The sequence below is a fragment of the Echeneis naucrates genome, chromosome 17 (assembly GCF_900963305.1).
Source record: "Echeneis naucrates chromosome 17, fEcheNa1.1, whole genome shotgun sequence".
In the NCBI taxonomy this organism is placed as follows: domain Eukaryota; kingdom Metazoa; phylum Chordata; class Actinopteri; order Carangiformes; family Echeneidae; genus Echeneis; species Echeneis naucrates.
In genome coordinates this window covers 21,960,343-21,974,472 of record NC_042527.1, presented here as the reverse complement: position 1 = coordinate 21,974,472, position 14,130 = coordinate 21,960,343, and the positions used below count along the sequence as shown (strand labels likewise).

At 43.0% G+C, this 14,130-nt stretch overlaps 2 gene segments (V, D, J or C); both read left to right on the top strand.

The window, feature by feature from the left end:
* The first annotated feature begins 47 nt into the window (after positions 1 to 47).
* LOC115057308 (T cell receptor alpha variable 18-like) lies at positions 48 to 720 on the top strand. The segment is given in 2 exon segments: positions 48 to 142; positions 234 to 720. Coding segments are annotated over 2 exon segments (435 nt in total).
* Positions 721 to 797: 77 nt separating this feature from the next.
* On the top strand, positions 798 to 2,012 carry LOC115057309 (T cell receptor alpha variable 3-like). The segment is given in 2 exon segments: positions 798 to 989; positions 1,103 to 2,012. Coding segments are annotated over 2 exon segments (429 nt in total).
* The last annotated feature ends 12,118 nt before the right edge of the window (positions 2,013 to 14,130 follow it).

Sequence of the window (14,130 nt, the reverse complement as noted above, 5' to 3'; positions counted from 1 at the left end):
CCTCCTTCTAATCCTCCACCTTAGTGTTGATGAACACTCAGAGTCCACAGTCTGCTTTATACTTGCTGGAGCTCACAGTGACTCCACACTGCAGATATGAAGGCTCTGTTCATCTCAGTGCTGCTGGCTGCTCTGTGCCGTGGTATGAACACTGCTCTGTTTCTGTGATATCAATCCAACACTGACATGATTCTTCCATTCAAACACTGATACTGTTTGTTGGTGTTTTACAGAATGCAGAGCACAAAAAGACAACGTGGTGCAACCACAAGGAGACGTGACTGCTGCTGAAGGAGAGGCAGTGACACTTCACTGTGGATACAACAGCAGCAGGACCGGTCCATCTCTCTACTGGTACAGACAGGATGGAAACCAGAGCCCCAAATTCATCCTGAGCCGCTTCAAACTGGATGAAGGAAACACAGAAGAGCACTTCAAGGAGAGATTTTCATCCAGTCTGAATTCTGACCTAAGATCAGTTCCTCTGAAGATCCAGAAGCTTCAGGTGTCAGACTCTGCTGTGTACTACTGTGCTCTGCAGCCCACAGTGACAGGAAACAACACAACTCTGTACAAAAACCTCTGGAGCAAAGACAACACAATACTCCACAACATCCACTAGAGGGAGTCTCTGACTGAGAAAAGACTGATGACACAAACGTCAGAGCTCAGAGCTGATGACCTGGCTCCGCCCACTGGAGTCCAGCTCAGCCAATGAGGTGACTTGTTGTTTCCACCCAAACTGGTGACATCTGGATGAAGTGTTCCTTCTCCAAACAGCCCAAAGCTTCCTCCTCCTGATCTCTGAACTTGTCGGCTGATGACATACAGTGATATGAGGAGGAGCAACACTGTCAAAGAGCAGAAGAGAAAACATCTGCCACCGTCAGATTCATTCAATATCTAAAGAAAACACAAGTCAGAGTGTCTGAAGATGCTCTCACTGCATCACTGTGGGATGGTTCCTTTGTTTCTCATCATACTAAAAGGTGAGTTCAAGCAGGAGGAATAAATGAGTTCAGAGGATCTGTTGGTTAGAAACCACTGGAACACACAATCAGAGTTCAACATGGTCTTTAACAACATTTCTCTGTTTCTTCAGGTGTCAGCTGTCAAGAACTGAATCCAGTCAAGACTGAAGAGTCCAGTTCAGAAGGCAGCTCTGTCACTCTGTCCTACAATTACTCCAAAGATCCAACTGGGAGTGATTTCTTCTTCTGGTATCGACAATATCCAGGAAAACCACCAGAGTTCATCATCTCTCACTCAGGAACAGGTTCAGGGGCAAACGGTAAAATTGATGGAATGGAGATAAAAGTGGAACAAAAGCAGATCCAGATGAACATCTCCTCTGCTGCAGTGTCAGACTCTGCTGTGTACTACTGTGCTGTGAGGCCCACAGTGACAGGAAACAACACAACTCTGTACAAAAACCTCTGGAGCAAAGACAACACAATACTCCACAACATCCACTAGAGGGAGTCTCTGACTGAGAACCTTCTCTGGTTTCTAATGATCCAGTCCAGAGTCTTCTCTCTCATGAGACACAGTTGTGATGAACTCCAGTGTCACTGCAGCAGTTCTCCTACTGTCTCACTGATCGGTCCTTCTCAGTCTCTGGAGGAGAATTTCTATCAGATCCTGGTCCCCTGTCGTGGTTTTCCTCAGGGATCGGTCTGAGGAACCATTTTATTTTCTATGTCCATGTTACCGCTGAGTTTTGTTGGATACTTTAAGTTAGCTTCTCTAAAGCTATACATAATGATAACTCATTAAGCCAATGACTAATAGGGGGACATGATGTATTCTTCCAGTTCATAGCGATGAGACGTTTTGAATGGGCAAGACAAAGGTTTATCAGTTTGATTTAGTTTGATTTTAAAGAAAGGTTTTCTGGGTAGAGGCCCAAGATACAGAGTTTAGGGGAGATAGGGATAGGTCTGGAAATTATTTGGGAAATTATCTGTAATACTTCTTTCCAGAATGTTTTTATCTTCTCACATTCCAAGTGTCTGGAATATCTGGTTTAAATTTATGACGTTTTACTGGGGTAATGTAGGTCCTCATCATCCAGTCATATTGTATTAATTTGAGTTTCTGGGCCTTTGAGCAAATCTGGCTCCATTTGTTATCCAACACATATTCCTTTAAGTCCTCACTCCACAATCTCCTCTTTGAGTCAGAGGACTCTCTAGAATGAGACAGAAATAGATTGTAAAGTGTACAGATCTGGCCTTTGCTTTGCTGAGGTCGAGTTACAAACTGTTCTAACATTGTTAGAGGGGACAGTTAGACGAGTGGTTTAATTTAGCGAGAAGAAAACTTTGCAATTGTCGATATTTAAAAAAGTGTGTTTGTGGAATGTTGAACTGATCTTTAATTTCATAATGATATTCATTTTAAAGGCACTTCAAATCAAATCAAATCAAATCAGATTTATTTGTATAGCGCCAAATCATAACAAAGTTACATCAAGGCACTTTACATATAGAGCAGGTCTAGACCAAATTCTTTATAAATTTATTTAAAGAGACCCAACAGATCCCCCGATGAGCAAGCACTTGGCAACAGTGGCAAGGAAAAACCTCCTTTAAGAGGCAGAAACCTTGAGCAGAACCAGGCTCAGGGGGGGCGGCCATCTGCCTCGACCGGTTGGGTTGAGAGTGGGAGAGAGAGAGAGAGAGAGAGAGAGAGAGAGAGAGAGAGAGAGAGAGAGAGAGAGAGAGAGAGAGAGAGAGAGAGAGAGAGAGAGAGACAGGCATTGGAGGGGGGGGGGGGGGGTGTAGGCAGGAAAATGTTGTTGCATGAAGTTCATGGAGTTGAGCTGTAATACAGAATTCATGCTATATGGGACCAGCAGGTGTTGCAGGAACACTTATGCATCCAATTATCGATAAGGGGAGAGAAATCCATCTGTTTAGAGATTCTTTGGTTTCAGAAATGACTGGATTGTAATTGGCCGAGACAAACTAATTTAGATTGGGGGTAAGAAAGAGGCCAAGATATTTAAATCCTTGAGGCGTATTCAGAAATGGGTGTCGGATCGTGGAGTGGAGACGTTCTTGTTTGTTGAGGAAGAGCAGAGATGATTTGGTTTTAACTTTGTATCCTGAAGACTTTAGTAATCTCCTCTGTAAGGGCTGACAAAGATTGCTCCAAGTTCGTCAGATAGAGTAATGTATCATCTGCGAACAAGGCTATGCGATGTTCCACATCTGCTATTTGAATTCCTTCAATAACAGGATGATTCCTAATGGAGATGGCAACGGGTTCAAATGCTAAAACAAAAAGTAGGGGGGATGGGAACATCCCTGTAGGGTCCCATGGTGGAGATGGAATGGTTTGGAAATGTAGTTTTTGGTCATAATCTCTGTGCATGTTTCTGAGTATAAAGGTTTGACCCATTGTCTGAAGTAAGCACCAAAACCAAAGCTGGAGAGTACTTCAAATAGGTACGGCCACTCAACTCTGTCGAAAGCCTTCTCAGCGTCCAACCACAGAATGCATGTGTCTGGAGACTTTCTTTTCATTAATTATATTTAAAGTTCTTCTAATATTGTAGTATGCTTGACGGTTTTTTATAAATCCATTTTGGTCAGCATGGATTAGAGAAGGGAGGAATTTCTCAAGCCTGAGTGCCAAAACCTTAGAATGCAATAAGGAAAGGGGCCTGTAAGACTCACATTGAGAAGGAGGTTTGTCAGGTTTTAATATCAAGGTAATAAGTGCATTCCTCAGAGAGGCGGTCAGGGTATTCTGAAAAGATTCTTCATACATATTCTTCAGTGGACTTATCAGTTTGTTTTTAAATAGTTTATAAATATCAATTGGGAGTCCATCCGGACCTGCAGGTTTCCCTCTTTTCATGTGATCTATAGCCTCTGCAATTTCCTGACTTTGGATTATACGATCCATAAATGATTTGTCTTGGTCAGATATGCTAGTTCTTCAGTGACATCATGGAGTAGGCGGAGCCTGAGGTCCTCTCAGAGTTCTGTGAAGAGAACATCTGTCAGACTGGATGTTGAACATCAGCTACTTTCTCCTGGTGATTTAAACCTGGTTGTAGAGATGGAACTTTGGCTGTGGATTATTCTTGCTGCTCTTTTCTTTGGTAAGACACAAAGTACAACAAGTTTCCTTCAAACACTTGAACATATTACTGAGCTGTTCATGTTGATGCTACAGAAAACCAGAGCAGATCATTTCTGCTGACATTTGTTACCAAGTGACAATGATCAGGGAAAGTCACATCGATTCTGCTGACTGTTCTCCTTCCATCAATCATCTGTATTGATTCATCTCTTCCTCTGCATGTTCTGTTCTTCCTCAGAGTGTAAAGGAGAAGACCGAGTGATCCAGCGACCAGAAGATGTGACTGCAGCTGAAGGAGACACAGTTACACTGGACTGTGAATTTGAGACAACGGACTAATTTCCCTATTTGTTCTGGTACAAACAAGAAGCTAACAGCTTCCCACAGTACATGCTGAGATGTTACGCTAAAAATGTAGACAAAGCTCCAGAGCTCGACCAAAAGAGATTTCATGCTGAGATCAAGAACAAGTCAGTTCCTCTGAAGATCCAGAAGCTTCAGGTGTCAGACTCTGCTGTGTACTACTGTGCTCTGCAGCCCACAGTGACAGGAAACAACACAACTCTGTACAAAAACCTCTGGAGCAAAGACAACACAATACTCCACAACATCCACTAGAGGGAGTCTCTGACTGAGAAAAGACTGATGACACAAACGTCAGAGCTCAGAGCTGATGACCTGGCTCCGCCCACTGGAGTCCAGCTCAGCCAATGAGGTGAGCAGAAATGTTGGAGGAAGTAAAAGCACAGTCAGCTTGAAGTTGAGGAGAAGGGCTGTGCAGCAGAGAGGCTGTTTAGTTTGTTCATTCTACTGCAGTGGAAGAACTTTGTTCATCTGCTGTCTGTTTGGCTTCAACTACTCCAAAGACATGTTGCTTTACCTCTTTTTGTTTTTCTCTGACTTCACAGGTGAGTTTGACAACTAATGAGAGTCTGAGTCAGCCTGCTGGATCAACAACATGTTTCACCTCCATTTGGTCACGCACAATAATGTGTCTTTGTCATGAAGTCCTGTACAATCTAGAGATGATGTGGGCTACAGTTGAGCTGTTTGTGTCCACAGAGTAAAACTGTACGGTGACATTTCCCCCTGTCTGCTCCTCTCAGCCTCATGGACAATGTCAGTCTAATGGCTTCATTTTCTGCACTTTTTCAGGAATAAAAGCTCAACACCGAATCTTTCCTGTGAGAGAAGAAGTCAGTGAGAGAGAAGGAGGAACTGTCACACTCAGCTGTCAATATCAGACAACAGAAGATAATGTTTGGCTTTACTGGTACAGACATGATTCAGACCTTCAGGCCCCTCAGTTCATTCTCTTGAAAGGAGCAAAGGGATCCACAAGTGAATATAATCCTTCACCGAATAAATATGCCTCCAAAACAACAGACACATCAACTGAACTGACCATCAGTGGACTAACCCTGGCAGACACAGCTCTCTACTACTGTGCTCTAGAAACACAGTGATACAAAGTGTAGGAGAGGCTGCACAAAAACCTGAACACTGATATCTGAGTCCTCTTCAAAGAGGAGGGAAGTGGTTTTCAAACCACAGCTTCATATCAGATGGATTCTGCTAATTCCTGTTTTATCAGAGTCACTGTGGTTCAGCTGCTCATCAAACACTGTGGGAGGATCCACATCAGTGACAGACCACCTGGATGAGGCTTCAAACACAAAGACTCCATGAACCGCAGAAAGACAACAGAGACAGAACTCATCCATCAGTGAGGGACATCACTAAAGCTTCAGAGCAGATCCTGCTCAGTTCTACAGACTCATATTAAGGAGTCTGAGCAGATGAACAGAGTCTGGACTGACATGGTTTTGTGTCCAGGGACGGTAAATCCAGACGACATTCCTCGGAGGAAGCAGCAGCAGCAAGAAAAAGTGTGAGGCTTGACTGAGCTGAAGTAGATGGTTCAGACCCAGAAGTCTCTCTGAGGGCAGCATCAGTGACTGGAACAGGATTCAGGCAGTGATGGTTGGAGGGAGGATCAGTGGAGGGTGAAGAAGAGCTCAGTCACATGAGTCATTCTGGATTATCAGAGACCAGACAGGAGGCCACATGATGGACCATCTGCAAGGATCTCACTGTGACAGAGGAGCAGTGATGGAGGTGAGAGTCCAGAGCGACGGGGGAGTCCAGAGCGGTATCCTACGTAGGAAGCTCAGCAGAGCCGGGCTTTCTTGGGCTGAGCTGGCTCCAACCAGAGATAACGAGTATCATGACGGTGGTTATCAACTTGATTTGTCGACGCAGGCTTTCCTCATCAGGCTCTGTGTGCGTTCACATAAAACAGGACATTTAGGCGTCATTTGACACTATTTCATCAGAAAAATGGAGTAATCACGTGCTGCCTATTTCACCCAAGAGGATCAGATAGTTGTTATTGAGAGTTCCAATGAATTCAGAGCTATATTAACAGCAATAAGCAACACTGTTTCGACAAACAAGGCCAGAGAGGAAAATGGCAAAAAATTGCAGAACTCGTAAATGCGTAAGTGAATATAGTCTATTTAGTTTAGCGTTAGAATAAATGTACATAAAATGATTATCACAGTATTGCTCTACTTTTACTGACCCTGCAGGAATGCAGAAACTTGTGTTTTTCTCACAGGAACTGAGATCATACCTCTGGAAGATAAGCAACGACCTTCGAAGAGGAACATGAAGACAGGGAGGAGGCAGAAACCAGATTACTTCGGTTATGAACTAGCTCCTCAGTGTGTTTGTGTGTCATGTTTCAGAGGCGTAACTTGAATATGATTATTCAACAAGCATCTATTCATCCACTACGTTGCAGCTGTGTGTTCCCACCTTTAGAGCTGCAACATCATGTACCTAAGGACCACCCAAAGGAAATAAAGAGGGGAGAATGGAAGAGATACGTCAGAGCAGGTAGAGAATGTAACTGAACATCTCTGTCTGTTCCCCTTGCAAGTAAAAATGAGCGCTGTTGTCCTTTGTCTTTCTTCCCTGTGTGTTTAATAATGTTCTAGGTGGCTTAAACCTGACATTAACTTGGTCCTTCGAGACGGATCCCAACAGACCGGAGGGATCCAAAGGTTGACGGGAGTCCGAGAGGGGAAAGACAACGGAGGTGAGTTGAGTCTTGACTTAAAAAGAGTGAGTGGCCACGGTGAATGACTGGGGGTCATTGCGCGTAAACAAGCCCTGAATATTCTAGACACTGGCAGGTAAAGAATAAGAGAGACCAAGGGAGTCTCAAGAGTTTTAAGAGGGACCAAGGGAGTCCCGTAGAGAGACCAAGGGAGTCTCTGCAGAGGATGACGGAGTCCTGGTGTGCACCCTTAATGTCCGAGTAGGAGAGTGAATGTGAGTGTGAAAGGAGATTGACATACCACGAGGTATTTCGTCTCATATAAAACAGTGGGATTTGTAAGTAGTCAACTGGTGTGGATGCAAAGGCAAGAATTCTCCACTCCAAAGAGTTGAAGTGAGAATTACCACAACAGGAAATTGAGAGACTACCCCACTGATAAAAATCGACCTCTAGAATACCCTAAGTGTTGCAAAGGTCGAACCAAATTATTAAAATGGGGAAGGGGTCGAGTAAAGAAAAACCAAGAGATAAATTGCAGTGTCAAGATTGGAAATTGATAGAACAGGATCCCTGTAAAAATAAAAAGTTAGACAGATGGATCGTAAAACACAATTTCGATGGAAAATTAAATACACAAAAGATAAGTGTATTACAAGAAAGTATTACAAAAAAACTAAGAAGAATCCAAAAAAAATGAAGCAGGAAGGTTATGAAGAAACAGAGTACTGGATGAAAGTGGCAGGACAAAGTAAAATAATAAAAAAAAAAAAAACAGAACAGGAACGTAGACAAAAAGATAAAGATGAAGACCGTGAAAAATGTAAAATTTAATGTATCAGAGAAAAGAAGACAATGAGACAGGACCTAGAGACGACCTAGAGACGACAGAGACTTAGGCCAAGGGGCCGAGGGGGGAGCTGCAGGTCCAGCTCCCTCAGGACCAGGACCAGGACTTTACCCAGACTTAAGTGAGTTACCACCATATGATGGACCAACAGAAACCTTTAGAAATACTCGATCTTGAGGAGGAGTCGGAGACTGGTCCAAAATAATGGGAAATCTCCGCCGGTAATACAGCAGGATGAGGTAGGGACTTATCCAATGATTGAGGTAGAAGATCCAAATGTTGACGATGTTAACAACCCCGTCATTCTAGTCTATAGGACCTGGACTATAGACGATGTAAAGAAGGCCATAGAAGGAGTAACCTCCCATAAGGAGGATGTCACACAGTTCGTTCAGGATATGGAAAATTTGCGACATTCTTATCACCTGAACGGACAAGAAGTACAACAGGTTTGGATGCAGGCACCAGGACCAGACTGGCACTATATCAGGGACCAATGGCATCCTTTGGGCCTAAATGGCCGTCCCCTGGCTCATGATGATCCAGAGTTGAATAACCGTGTACGAGACCTAAATGACGGAGTTACTCTACGGTTTAGACATATAGCTAACTACACCGAGATAGGTAGAGTAAAACAAAAGGAGGATGAACCCTTTGAAGAATACAAGATAAGAATGACAACTAAATTCAAAATCCACAGTGGATTGCAAGATGATGGGAATTCAAATGGGGAATTCCAGCAACAATTAAAAAATGCTCTCCATGCAGGATTGAAAGATGGAATACGTTGCTGGGTTAATAAACATTACATAGGATTCGCTACAGGGACCATGGAGGACTATGTTAACCATGCCCTCCATGCAGAAAAAGTAACAAAGGAGAAAAAAGGTGGAAAGGCAGGGGGAGTGTTTTATCAGGAGAGAGAAGAGGAAAAAGAGGGAGAGGTGTTCTACCAAGATAGTGGCAGAGGCCAAGGATGTGGTGGATACAGAGGAGGAGGAGGTTTTAGAGGCAGAGGCCGAGGAGGAAGTTACAGAGGATGATATCAACAAAACCCAAGAGAGTGTTGGTGTTGTGGAAGAGAGGGACATATTGCCAGAAACTGTCCACAAAAAAGTGGCGAGTTGAAATGACTAGGCCAGTCAGATAAAAAAAAATTGATGAGGAGGACTCATTAGGAGCTGAGGAGATCCTAAATCTCCAAGACCTACTAGCATTAAACACAGCAAAACCAGAGGTAACTTTATATGTGAATGGCAAAAGCATTGTTTTCCTGTGTGATCCGGGGGCGTGTAGAACAACGGGCAAAGAAATGATACCAAACTCCAAGCTTAGCGATCTGCTAGTGGAAAGTTAACTGAAGTAGCCGAGTCAGAACCATTGTGCTTGAGAGACCCCCAAGGACAGACATGCCAGCTGTCTATTTTGATGTTTCCAGAGTGTTCAGTTAATCTCTTAGGACATAATCTGAGTGCTGGAGGAAGAACAATAGTGGAAGACAGAAAAACCGCTATCCTCCAAGCTCCTAAACCATTAACAAAAAAGCAAATGATGTCATTCTTTGGCCAAACAAATTACTGCAGAAACTGGGTGCCAAACTATGCAGACATAACCGCACCTTTAAATAAGCTAATGTATGAAGAAGATTTAAAGATGACCTCACCCTTATGCTGGACCAGAGAGTCAGAAGAAGCATTCTGTAAGATAAAACAAGTGTTGGTTTCCAGTACAGCGCTAGCATTACCAGACTATAATAAACTTTTTATTCAAATGGTGGACTGTAAAGGCCACTTCATGACTTCTGTACTGGTGCAACAGCATGGTGCTAAAATGAAGCCAATTGCATATTTCTCGTCAAAGCGTGGCCTGTGCGCTACCACACTGTGTCAGAGCAGTCATGGCAGCCGTTGCAATATGTAAATGTGCAGCTCATATGACAGGCACAGATGAAGTTTCTCTAGGAAATGCATTTGCAGATAAAATAGCAAAAGCAGCAGCAGCAGGACAGGTCCAAGTGCTGACTGTGGAAGAATGTACAACTTTAGAGGACACTACACTAAAAGACACAGACAATCAGAAAAAGATATATGTTTAAAAAATGGAGCGAAGTTACTAAACGACATGTTTGTATGACCAGACAGCAAACCTAGCCTACCTAAAAATTTATACAAGTGGGCGGCAATATTGAGCCATGGTGTGACACATGTCTCAACAGGAGGGATGGTAGGACAGATACATCAGTATTATACCACTTATGGATTTAACTCTTATTCATCATGTTTAACATGTGCAAGACACAACCCTCAAGGGAATTTAAGGCCACGTAGAGGACGATTCCCTACACCTCAATATCCATTCCAAAGTATCCATATGGACTTTATAGAGCTACATCAAAGTGAGGGAAAGAAATACTGTCTAGTCATAATAGACGCCTTTTCAAAATGGATAGAGCTTTTTCCAACAAAACATCCAGATGCGATAACAGTAGCTAAGGCACTGTGTAAAGACATAATACCAAGATACGGAATTCCTGAGAAAATATATAGTGATAACGGCACACATTTTGTAAATCAGTAAAAAAGTTTGGAATAATGTTCCACATCGATCTAAAGAATCATTGTGCTTATCATCCTCAAAGTGCAGGCCTGGTAGAAAGAATGAATGGAACTATAAAGAATAGATTAAAGAAATGTATTGAAGAAACAGAAAGATCAACAAGGATTCATTTAACGCACTGTAAAAAGGTCATTTCAGTTGAAAGCTCCGATCGGGGAGGTCGATTTTCAACTAAAATGTCTCCTAAGTGGTTAGCACGGGCCATCGGAGGATGGGTAGCGACCATATTCCTTATAATAACCTTTCTGTTAGTATGGTACCTGTGGAAGCCACCCCAAGGGGCCCTAATATGACCACCCCCGCTGAAGCAGAAAAAACGGAACAGAAAAATGAAACCATAGGAGGCCTCACGACTGGCCCCAAAAGTGCTGTTAACCATGATGGTGAGATAAAAGTCGATGAATGGTTCCAAGTTATAACAGGTATTTCAGGACAAAGCAACAACTGGTTACTTACGGTAGAACAAGCTGCAAACACGACTAAAAGTGCTTGTGTAGTGTGTATGGGTCCTAGACCGACACTACAAACAATACCTACAACGATCGACAAACAATGTGTTGTAGAAGTGATGAATAAAACAAATCCGAACATCACCTGTGCGAAGTGGGATTTTGTGTTTCCAGTCACTATGTCAGAAAAAAAGAAACCTATATTTTCCAAAAGAGTTGCACCTGGAAACTTCACCTGTATAAATATAACAGGAGGTGGAGAGCCTTTGGGTTTTCTCTAGTGAGTGTTGCTCCGAGATAATAACTGTGACTGGACATTTCAAACCGGTGCCTCGAGGGGACATTTGGTGGTGGTGTGGTGATGACAGATTATTTGACAAATTGCCTAAAAATGTGACAGGATTCTGTGCTCTAGTAACACTATTACTACCAGTGTCCATACACCCTATCTCTGCTAAAGAACTCACTGCTAACTTATCTAGTGTTTTGCCTGAGCAATGGCACCGCAAGAAAAGGTCTGCAACCTGGTTAGCAGACGGTGATCCTACATATATTGATGCAATCAGTGTACCATGAGGTGTTCCAGATGAATACAAATTAGTAGATCAAGTAGCAGCAGGATTTGAGTCACTTTTATGTTGGTGGTGTACAATTAATAAAAATGCAGACAGGATCAACTACATCCACTACAACGTTCAAAAGTTAGGTAATTGGACACAGAGCGGCTTCGAGGCGGTACATGGACAGTTGTCTGCGACTTCTCTCATGGCATTCCAGAACAGGATAGCCCTGGACATGTTGTTGGCTGAGAAAGGAGGTGTGTGTGCTATGTTCAGAGAGCAGTGTTGCACGTTCATCCCCAACAACACAGCTGCTGATGGCAGCCTTACTAAGGCCATAGAGGGACTCCGAGCTCTCAATGGCAAGATGAAAGAACACCTCAATGTGGGATTCCTGGATGGATGTCTTTGGAAAATATAAAGCTCTAGTGTCCTCTGTTTTGGTCTCTATAGCAGTGTTTGCTGCAATCTTAACCTTGTGTGGATGTTGTTGTGTACCCTGCCTGCGTTCTCTTATTAACCATTTAATTACTACAGCAATTTCACACGCCAGATAAAGTGGCTCAAATGACCTGACATTAAACCTGACATTTAATATGATGTATGTCATAAATGATCTTATATAACTTTAATTCCCTCCCTGACATTGTCTCACAATGAAGGATACATGGAAAGCACTTAGTTCAGGGCCAAATCAAAGTGAAAAGTGTGATAAAGTCCAATAAATGTTCTCATTGGTGTTCTATTAGCTGAAAAACGGTCTTGGCAGGAAATCCGGACTAAGCACAAAAACATAATCCAAAGTGGTATTCATCACTCTTTCAGTGTAATGTGGATGATACACTTACAATATATTCATTGTTAATATTATCTGAAGCAAAGAAGAAGAAAAGTGAGGGAAGAAGGACTGGAGGGGGCAAACAATGACGGGCGTCCGATCATGGAGGGGATACGAGGGGATATTCAGTCAGACCCTGGAGCTGGCAGCTCCCAGCAGCTGTTCTTTTCCAGGAGATGTATGAGTGCTTTGGTGGTAAAATACTAAATGCAGCTATTGTTTCTTAAATGAGAAGTCTTTATCTCATTTACAGTTGAAGGAGACACTGCAGAGTTGGTGAAGCTGCCAGCACACACCCTTACTGACCCCCACACAGAGGTGACTGTCAAAGAAAGTTGTCATGTATTATCTTTGTGTGCTGTTTTAAATCCACTTTATTCATTTCTGTTAAACTATTCCACAGGTGGAGCTCAATGATGAGGAGACGCTCTCAGTATATTCAGAGGTACCTTTGGGCGTAGATGTCTTTATAATGGAAATAAGAAGTGAATGTAAAAATGAAATCAGTCTTTTTAAATTAGAAATAATGAAGTTTCTTGCTCATGTCACAGGCCGAGGACATTGTGCATTGTATCCTGTGGCCTCCACCTCTGGGCGACAAAAAACAAGTGGAAGGGTTTTATCATTTTGTAGCAGTCCTACGTCTACTTTTTTAAAGTAATCCTTACCAAGAACGCAGAAGTGAACGATGAACACCTCAATGTCCTCTTAATACAGGTTGGAGCAGAATATGTGAAGGCCCTTTATAAAAGGAATCTTGTTGGATAATGTAAAAAAAGAACTGGAAATTAAAGTCGGAGTTTGAGCAACTGCAATTTGAGAAAAAGGTACAACACTAAATGGTACTTGAATGTTTTGTTAAGCGTGAGTGACGTTGTGTACTTATTCCTACATTTTCCCCCAGAAAAGGCTGAACTTCAATAAACAATAAAACATCCTTTGTTTGCCGTGTTCTTTGTTTTGTTTTGTTTAATCACAAAACTTTCTGGGTGGTGGCTGCACCAGTTGGATCGTCAACGGTGATGGGGTCTGTTGTGAAGTGATCTTGGAGATGTTGTTATACTCCATACCCAGTAGGGGTTCCGCTGCCTTCCGCCATGACTAGTTGCTGGGACCTGTGTTAACAATAAAGCAGTTCCTGATGAAGAAACATGCCCAGTTATTTCTAAAACCTCGACGATATTACAGGGTCCACCACGTCAGCTGCCAGCAGCGGCACACGAGGGGCTCTTTCCTCTTTTTGTTTGGTGGCCACATTGTGCAACACCACACAAGCGGTTATAATCCCACAAGCCCCGTCAGGAGAAACCCTCAGGCTGCGGAGACAGTTGAATCTGGACTTGGTGACCCCAAAAGTCATTTCCATCCCGACCCTGCACTTGCTAAGTGCCACATTGAAGCCACACTCTGGTGGTGTCTGTGGGTCAGGATAGGGTGCAGGGATATCCTCTGTCCGCCAGAAGCAACCCGTCAAAAAGCCCTGTTAACAAAGGCAACGGAAACTACTCTGTGTGACAATTTAACAAGAGATTAGAATCCAATTGTGTATATCCATTTGTCATACCGTGCTCAAGCTGGTGACCCAGAATAGACCCTCGGAGGATCCACGAGTCATGGACTGAGCCAGGACATCTGGCATCCACACTTGTGACCAATCG